This window comes from Sciurus vulgaris (assembly GCF_902686455.1).
Source record: "Sciurus vulgaris genome assembly, chromosome: 8".
Taxonomy (NCBI): Eukaryota; Metazoa; Chordata; class Mammalia; order Rodentia; family Sciuridae; genus Sciurus; species Sciurus vulgaris.
The window spans coordinates 6,364,137-6,373,581 of NC_136468.1; the positions used below are offsets into that span (position 1 = coordinate 6,364,137).

Genomic DNA, 9,445 nt, shown 5'->3' on the forward strand with positions numbered 1-9,445 from the left:
AACAAAAGGCAAGAGTCGGGTGCGGTGGCGCATGCTTGGGATCCCAGTTACTGGGGAGCTGAGGCAGTAGGATCGCAAATTCGAGGCCAGCCTTGGCAACTTAGTAAGACTGTCTTAAAAATGCAAATACCTCACCCCCAACTCTGCTCTCCCAGATGTGTCAACCCCTCGGACATCCTTTCTCCTCAGTTATTGAGAACTTCTGTTATGGAGGTTAAGGACTTAAGTTTATCACATCTATCTCCTGGAGGGACAGCCGGGTCTGAGTGACTTGCCTGAGGCTCCAGTGGAACACAGCGAACAGCACTGCACCTCTGTTTAACAGAGGTGTAATTACTTGTTTGCACATTTGCCCCTCCCACTGGACTGTGACATCTTGGTGGGTAGTGGCTCTGCCTCTTTCATCCTGTTCCCTTCCCCTCCAAATATCTGTCAGGGAAAAGTGCCCTTTGTAATAAATTGACTTGATACCCCCATCACTGGGGATTGAACCCAAGGGCCCTCTACCACTGAGCTACATCTTCAGCCACCCCCTTTATTTATTCAGTGAGTGGTCTGGGATTTAACTGAGTCACACCCTTAACCCTTTTTTATTTTTTTTAAATTTTGAAACAGAGTCTCACTAAGTTGCTGAGGCTGGCCTGGAACTTGTGATCCTTCTGCCTCAGCTTCCTGAGTTGCTGGGATTCCAGGCATGTGCCACCACACCCTCAACTGAATTGAGGGTGGTGATAGGGAGCTCAGTGGGTGAATTTAGGGTGGAACGGAGTAGGATTCGTTTGAGGTTGAGCTGACAAGTTCAGGGGGAATGGGGAGGGGCCCTGATATAAGTAGGATGGAATTCTGTGATACTGATGAGTGATGTCAGTAAAGTGATGGACAGACTAGACCAAAGCCCCACATACCCCATCTTGACTGATGTTGCAGAAAGATTTTGAGAATTCCTTGGTCCCCTACAATGTGGGATTCCACTTTGCCACTTATAGAAGGGTTGGGTCTTGTTTTCATAGCTCTGCCTCCTGCTCAGACAGAAAGCTATGCCAAGTCCTGAGCTACTGTGACCGTGCCCCTCCCAGGGAGGAGACACAGGAGAAAAACAGGCACACCTGGACTCACTTTGTGGGCTGATCCATGATTACCTCCACACTCCTCCAGTAAACAATCTAGGAAACACTGTGTTCCTCTCTATGTGTTGGATGTGGGGCCCCTGTCTCAGGCCTTGGGCCTGACCCCTGGAGGCCCTGGCACCTGCTGGCTGAGTCAGCATCCTAGGCATGGGCTTCAGTAGGACACCTGGTGACTCAGGGCCTCAAGAATGGCGTTGGGCAAGCCACCAGACTAGCTCTCTGGGCCTCCTCTTCCTTGCTGAGGTTATCACAAGGAACCCAAGTCGGACAGCTCGTTCCTGGGTACCCAAAATATAACTTCCAAATCCTGGATCCCTAGCTGCCCTCCTTAGTTTATTCAACCCTTATACTTCTCAGGGGGCCCAGAAACTGGATCAGTACTTGAATCAGAGGACATTAGGATTCAAGCAGATAAGGAAATAAACGATGAGCTCCCCACGCTACTTTTCAAATCCAAGATAGCTGTCATTCTTTTCTTCACTTCCTTCTCTCCTGGGTTTCCTCCCATCTGGCTGCAAACTGAGGCTGTCTCCCCTCTTCCTTTCTTTAGCACCTTCAGACAAATAAAACCATGCAGTGTTTTCTTTTCTTTTTTGATCTTAAAGCATTTCCCTGTTGATCACTGTAGGCGGGGGGAAAGGGAGGGGGGGATAAGATTTTAAGAAATGGAAGATTTGATCTGGCAGGAGGGATAGCTCAGTGGTACAGTGCTTGCCTAGCAGCAGGCATTAGTGCCTGGGTTTGATCCCCAGCAGTGAGGGAAGAAAAAGGTAGATTTGACATCTTGACCCAAAGTCCTACAATCCTTTAATGAGATCCTACTTTGCTGCTTTGTTATTTTGGCAGCTCTCTTTTCTTTACCTCTAGCCCCATCAAGGTCTGAAGATGCAGACTGTTTCCTCTTGTCTCAGTGCATGCCCAGCCCCTGCCTTCCAAGTTGGCACCCCTCCCAGGCATGGGGGCTGGGCCCTGGGAGGGTTGGCCCCAGGTTGCCCTGCAAGGGGTGTGAGTGATCACACAGGTGACTGAGAGCTGGGACGCCCGAGGCCTGCCCAGCCTGAGTCACCTGGTGCTGTTGTTGTCATTGTCCTGGTTGAAGTCCCTGCTCACCTCCACAGATCTCTGTGGGAAGAGTCACAGCCCCATCCCTTCGACCTCAGGAGAAGAGAAGCCGCAGCCTGATGGTGAGCCGAATGGGCTGGGGGGGGAGCAGGGGGCAGCTGGGGTGCTGGGGTGAGCTGGGGCCCGGCTCAATGCCCCTGCTCCCTGTGCCCCTGCTGCCCCCTGCTCCACCGTGTCGAGGACCCGGGGGAGGGAGGGTCTCCTTCTTCTCTCTGTCCCCTACCCCTCGTACAAGAAGCTCCCCCTCCTCTCCGTTCCCTCCTGCCCTGGGGTCCTCCTGCCCAGTGCTGCAGGGGACAGAGGCTTCTCAGTCTGGCCACAGTGCCCTCCCCATCCCAGCTACCCCCGCAACACAGGCAAGGCCCACAGTGACACCCGCATGTGCTTCCCCCTCCTGGGGATCCCACTCCACCCCACCCCTGGCCTCTGTCACTCCCCCTCCCTCACGCCGGTGCCCCCAGGACCCTCCTGGGCTGCGGATAGGCCCTCTGATCCCTGAGCAGGATTATGAGCGGCTGGAGGACTGTGACCCTGAGGGGTCCCAAGACTCACCCCTCCATGGGGAGGAGCAGCAGCCCCTACTTCACGTACCTGAAGGGCTCCGGGGTGAGTGTGTGGCAGGGAATTGGTGCGGGGACTCGGAGCTTCGTGGCTCTGCCAACTCTGGCATGAATGGAGGGTGTGGAGAGATGATCACTCAGTTGTCAGTGCTCAGCCTGATGTGCTCTGCTTCCTGCCCAGGCTCCTGGCACCACATTCAGAACCTGGACAGCTTCTTCACCAAGATATCCTTTGTACTGACCTTCGAGGGGGCCCGGAGGGAGTGGGTGCCCTGGGTGGGATGGGCTGGGGGAGGGTCGGGTCATCAGGAAGAGTCCATTGCCTTGTGCCTCAAGTGTCTTTCTTGATGCTGCCGCCACATTTACAGCTACCACCAGCGAAGTGGCTTCACCTGCATCCTGCTGGAGGATGTCTTCCAGCTGGGGTGAGAAGTGGACCCTGGCCCCAAGCTCTATCCTCTGCTTTCTCCATACTGCCTTCTGCCCCCAGCCCAGCCCAGGCTTACCCCCAGCAGCTGGGGCTCTGCTGCGTGTGTGTGTGTGTTGGGGCGACAGCCCACCTGCCCTCGGGACCCTCACGGCCCCATCCCCGTGCGCCTTCCACAGACAATTCATCTTCATAGTCGGCTTCACGACCTTCCTGCTTCGCTGTGTGGATTACAATGTTCTCTTTGCCAACCAACCAAATAACCACACGCGGTCTGGGCCGTTCCACAGCAAAGTGAGTTTGTCAGATGCCATCCTACCCTCGGCCCAGTGTACAAAAAGGTGAGTGACGACCTGCTGAGCCCCATGGCTAGGCTGTGTTGGCAGGCAGAGGAGTAGACAGGAGCTCTCTGCCTGGCACTTTGGTCTAGATGAGCAGTCCCCAAAGTTTTTGGCCTCAGGACTTAAAGTGTTATTAGTGTATTTTTAAATACACTTCAAGTTGATGGAGAAGCCAAAGGAGACACTGTTTAGGAGTCATATTTAGGTATATTGATCTTATTAGAAGTTTAAGCTGAGGACTTTATTTTTGTGGTGCTGGGGCTGGAAGCTGGGGGCTTAGGCATTCCAGGCAAATGCTCTACCACTGGCTACACCCTCAGCCTGAGGGCAGCTTTAAATCCTGGGGATATACAAGGGCACACTCCCCAAGCTATCAGTGCCATGTGAGATTTCTTGTAGCTTCTGGAAGACTCCCCTGTACACATGTGGGAGAATGAGAATGCAAACAGCAGAAAGCATTGGTGTGACTTGCAAAAAAGTGTTGATTTTACACACACTGTAAGGGCCCTCCTCCACAGACTCCACTCTCAGACCTCTTGGTCTTAGCATGGCTCTCTCTGTGGGCTTCCCATGTTTCTCCACCATGACCCGTCCAACCCCATACAGGATTCATGCCAGCCCCCTGCTGGTCTTCCTTCTGGTCCTGGCTGCTGGTTTCTGGCTGTTCCAGTTGCTTCGCTCAGTTTGCAACCTCTTCAGCTACTGGGACATCCAGGTGTTTTATAGGGAGGCTCTGCACATCCCCCCGGTAAGCTATACAGGCTCGTCTGCCTTGACAGTCAGGGCAGAAGAGAGGGGAGGAGTTGGGGGTTGCATAGAGGAGGAGTGAGGGCCATGTGGATGGAAGCCCCAACTGGGGAGAGAGCAGAAGGGGCCAGGCCCTGGGCCACAGGAGTGTGAGAGGGCAAGCACCTCCACTAGGGGACATGGTCCTTGCTCTCAGGGAGCTTCCTTTATTTGGTGGGGTCACATAAAATGACTTATAGTTACATACTGTGCTAAAAACAATGAGGAAGGGCTGTCACCTGGTTTTCTAGAGCAGGAGGAATTTGAGTTGGGCTTGGAAGGTCAGGACAGGAAGAGAGGAGGGCATTCCAAGCCCCAGTGCAGGAATTTGGGAAAGCAACAGGCATTTGCAGGCAATGAGGAGATCAACCTGCTGGCCTGAAACTCAGCCTTTAAGGGCCTCCTGGGTGACTGGCACCACCATTGCAGTAAGCCACTTGGCTGGTTTTGTCACTGTCTCCTAGTTAGGCTCTGTACTTCCTCGCTCTCACTCCTTCTTCCTCCGAACCTGAGTTCTTTTTTACAGGCTCCTTCTGCAGCACATTTCCCCTGACCCCCCTTCAGAATTCCGGAGCCTTTGGCACAGGCACGGTTCTCTTGCATTGCAAGGGGAGGCGTTCTAGAAAGCCTGGGAGTAGGGAGGCATCAGGCACAGAGAAGGGGAGAGTCAGGAGGCCAGTGGAGCAGACAGGACAGCAGGAGCGTTGATCCTCTGCGATGCTGCTGACCTGCCCCACCTCCTCTCCTATTCCTTCTAGGGGAAGGGGAGATATTGGGATGAGTTGGGAAGACGGCCCATAAAGACTTGACTAGCCTGGTCTGGGAAAGCTGGGGGAAACTGGGTTAATATGAGGTTTACAGACCTCCAAATGGGTCCGACAGAGCCATGGACAAAGCCAGAGTCATGGGAAGGCTAAATTGGTGACAGCACATATGGCTAAGAGTGAGTGAGGCTGAGGGCCTCAAAGCCTGCCAGGCAGTAGGTAGTGAGGATTGGGGCCCAAAGGTGGTAAGCATACTGGACATGGGAAGGAGAGGTTCCCCCATGACTGGCTGGTCATTCTGAGGGGAGGCTTAGAAAAACCTGCCCTTAAGGAGCCCAGAAGGCAGGTTCCACACCTGAAATTAAGTGGTGTCACCAGGAAGCAGTGACTAATGGCCACATGACTGGCAGGCATGAAGAGCAGAGCAACCCAGAAAAGAACAGAAGCAAGTGGGAAGTGGCCCTGTTAGCACAGGGTTAGGCAGAAAGCCAAAGATGGGGATGGTGGAGAAGTGGCTTAGCTTTGTCCCTGGAGAGTTTACAGGCAGCCCATGAGGGTGCACTGAGCTCGGGCATCACTGTGGAGTAGAATCAGGATTGCTAGAGCTCACTAGGCCCTTCTCCTCAGGAGGAGCTCAGCTCCGTGCCCTGGGCGGAGGTGCAGTGCCGCCTTCTGGAGCTGCAGAGGAGCGGGGGCCTGTGTGTGCAGCCCCGGCCGCTGACGGAACTGGATGTCCACCATCGCATCCTGCGCTACACCAACTACCAGGTGGCGCTGGCCAACAAAGGCCTGCTGCCTGCCCGCTGCCCGCTACCCTGGGGAGGCAGCGCAGCTTTCCTCAGCCGCGGTCTGGCGTTCAACGTCGACCTCCTCCTCTTCCGTGGTCCCTTTTCGCTCTTCCGTGGAGGCTGGGAACTGCCTGATGCCTACAAGCGCAGCGACCAGCGGGGCGCCCTGGCTGCGCGCTTGGGACGTACAGTGCTGCTGCTGGCTGCAGTGAACCTGGCGCTGAGCCCACTGGTGCTGGCCTGGCAGGTGCTGCACGCCTTCTACAGCCACGTGGAGCTGCTGCGACGTGAGCCCGGCGCGTTCGGGGCGCGCCGCTGGTCCCGCCTGGCGCGCTTGCAGCTGCGCCACTTCAACGAGCTGCCGCACGAATTGCACGCGCGTCTAGCCCGCGCCTACAGGCCAGCCACCGCCTTCCTGCGCGCCGCCGAGCCCCCCGCGCCTCTGCAAGCGCTGCTGGCTCGCCAGCTCGTCTTCTTCTCCGGCGCACTCTTCGCCGCGTTGCTGGTGCTCACCATCTATGACGAGGACGTGCTCGCAGTAGAACACGTGCTCACCACCATGACTGCGCTCGGGGTGACAGCCACGGTGGCCAGGTGCGACGGCCCATGCCCGGGGTGATGGTGGTAGTGGTTGTGTGTCCTTATCTGTGTGTTCCCGGCTGAAAGAGACCCCTTTCGCTGGCGAACCCTGACCTTTCCCACCTCTAGCGCCCACCCCAGCGCTAGGTTCCACCCATTGTTCCCCTAACTCCAGACCCCTTCCCCACTCCAAACCCCGCCCTCCAGGTCTTTCATCCCGGAAGAGCAGTGCCGGGGGCGGTCCCCGCAGCTTCTGCTGCAGGCCGCCCTGGCGCACATGCACTACCTCCCGGAGGATCCCGGCGCTGGTGGTCGGGCCAGTGCCTACAGGCAGATGGCGCAGCTACTGCAATACAGAGCGGTGAGGGTCGGAGTCACAGGGGGCTGTGGAGGTGACACAGCACCTGGTTGTTTGGCGGGGCAGTGGGCTACCCAGGGTCCTCCAGCCTACCGAGTGCCTGGGTTGGAGGCTTCTTGCCCTGGCGAGTGTCCCTGGGGGAGGGTGTCCTTAGCCCTGATCACTGGTGGGGGTTCCTCAGCAACTCCTGCTTCCCCAGGTCTCCCTCCTGGAAGAGCTCCTGTCCCCACTCCTCACCCCACTATTTCTGCTTTTCTGGTTCCGCCCTCGTGCCTTGGAGATTATTGACTTTTTTCATCACTTCACTGTGGATGTGGCCGGGGTTGGGGACATCTGTTCCTTCGCCCTTATGGATGTGAAGCGCCATGGCCACCCTCAGGTGAGAGTCCTTTTTTGACCCTATGGCGTTGTGCTAGGTAGGCATTTGCTTGCCTCACCAAAGCAGACCTGGGTTTCAACCCAGCTCCATTGCTTATTGTCTGTGTTCTTGAACAAATCTCTTCATGTCCTGGTGCCTTAGTGTCTTCATCAGGTGAGGGCAAGGACAGAGGCAGGGTGTAGATGTGTGAGGATGACGATGAGATGTCATCTGTAGAGCCTTTTACAGAGTTGCCCGCAGTAAATGGGAGCAAAGGGCTGCACAGAGGCTGGGAGAGGGGCCTGGCCAAGGGTTAGGTTTATCAAGGACAGCCTTCCCTTTGCCTGGGGGTATTGGATCTGCACAGCAGGATGAAGCACTGAGACTGGCTGTATTTGGGAGCTGGGTCTAGACCTAGGTCCTGCTCCTCTGATTTTTTGGATGATCCCGAAGTCCTTGTCTCAGACTCATTTCCTTCACTTGGAACATGGAGTAGTGTTTCCTGTCCCACGTACTCTCCCTGCTCCCCAGAGTCTCAGTGTCTGTAGCATCTTGAAGGACTGTTGTTGCTCATAGTGGCTCTCGGAGGGACAGACAGAAGCCTCCCTGTCTCAGCGTGCAGAGGATGGAAAGACTGAGCTCTCCTTGATGCGGTTCTCGCTGGCACACCCACAATGGCGTCCCCCAGGGCACAGCTCTAAATTCCTTGGGCACCTTCGGGGCCGGGTACAGCAAGATGCAGCTGCCTGGAGCGCTACTACCACTCGAAGCCCCCCAACCCCAGGAGTGCTCAGCAATTGCACCTCACCTTTGGTGAGTCCCAGGCCTGTCCTACCTTTGTGCCCCTGCCACCCCTGGTCACTCCCTTCTCCCTTTCCCCCTGCTTCACTTTTGAATTAATCTGGTGGCTGGCCCAACCCACCCTACTCTTCTGCCTTCTTTAGACTTCCTTTTTTCCCCTCCTTCCTGTCTTCTCTTGTGACCCCTTTGGTTTTCTATTTTCTCTTTTTCAGCCAGAGGCATTCCTGGCCAACCTCTTGGTGAACCCCCTTCTACCTCCAAGGGACTTGAGCCCCACAGCCCCCTGCCCAGCTGCTGCCACAGCCAGCCTCCTTGCCTCCATTTCCCGCATTGCTCAGGACCCTAGGTAAAGGGTGGAGACCTGAGATGCAGGGGAGTCTTGGTTGCATCTGATCCTCCAGAATGAGAGAGCTGGGTGATAAGGGATTTGGAAGAAGAACTGTAGTCTGACCCTCCCTCTGGGGGTAAGGAACATGTCTCTTGACCTTTGCACTCTGTGTTCAGCTGTGTGTCCCCAGGAGCCACTGGTGGCCAGAAGGTAGCCCAGCTCCCAGAGCTTGCTTCTGCTGAGATGAGTCTCCATGCCATCTACTTACACCAGGTGAGCAGAGGGGTGTCAGGAAGAGAAATATTAGGAGGAAGCAGATGAATGCAATAGAGCAGAGGGAAGGGGGCCTAGAGTCTGAGAAAGTACTTAACGGGAGCTGCAAGCCCTCTGTACCTAGCCCAAGGGCTCGGCCTTGCCCCTGGGCAAGAGAGCCTCATTCTCCTTCCTCCATCTAGCTTCATCAGCAGCAGCAGCAGGAGCTGTGGGGAGAGGCTTCGGCCTCCTCCCCATCCAGGCCCTGGTCTAGCCCCTCACAGCCAGCCTCGCCCGATGAGGAGAAGCCATCCTGGTCCAGTGATGGTGAGGAGGCTGGGGTGCAGGGACAGATGTTAGTAGATGTTGGCACCATGGCACTGCCCAGCTGATGGCTTTTGTCACCAGGATCCAGTCCTGCCTCCAGTCCCAGACAGCAGTGGGGAACCCAGAGGGTCCGGAATTTGTTCCCTAGAGGGTTTCAAGAAACCGCAGACACCCAGAAGGAGCCTGGCCAGGTCCCTAGCACTGACTGAACAGACTCTTCAGGTCAGTATTTCCTGCTTTGGAGGGAAGGAAGGCAGGGGTAGGAGATTGCTTTGGGGCAGTTGTATGGGAACACTGGTGGGATTTGGGGTGATGGGGATGGTCATCTCTAGGACCTAGATCCCTGGATTTCTATCAAGAGCCTTCTCTACCCCCAGGTTCCTGGCTTCTCCAGCTGCAGGAGATTGTGGATGGTGTGTCGTGGAAGGACACAGAGCCATTTTAGAGGTTCCCCACAGACAACAGTCCAGGATGCTTTAGTTGGGCAGGACCTGGGGGTCAATAAGGAACTCACCCCAGAGAACAGA

At 55.9% G+C, this 9,445-nt stretch overlaps 1 protein-coding gene across 1 annotated transcript; it reads left to right on the top strand.

Moving 5' to 3' along the window:
* Nucleotides 1-2,308: 2,308 nt before the first annotated feature.
* ATG9B (autophagy related 9B) lies at nt 2,309-9,435 on the top strand (the record flags this gene model as incomplete). Its single annotated transcript, XM_079149338.1, has 14 exons — nt 2,309-2,855; nt 2,991-3,072; nt 3,178-3,234; nt 3,416-3,577; nt 4,184-4,325; nt 5,755-6,509; nt 6,702-6,855; nt 7,052-7,231; nt 7,787-8,023; nt 8,224-8,357; nt 8,516-8,612; nt 8,795-8,918; nt 9,000-9,140; nt 9,296-9,435. 13 exons carry the CDS (start codon nt 2,309-2,311, stop codon nt 9,125-9,127), a joined length of 2,799 nt encoding a protein of 932 aa, XP_079005464.1. The 3' UTR covers nt 9,128-9,140; nt 9,296-9,435.
* Between the last annotated feature and the right edge of the window lie 10 nt (nt 9,436-9,445).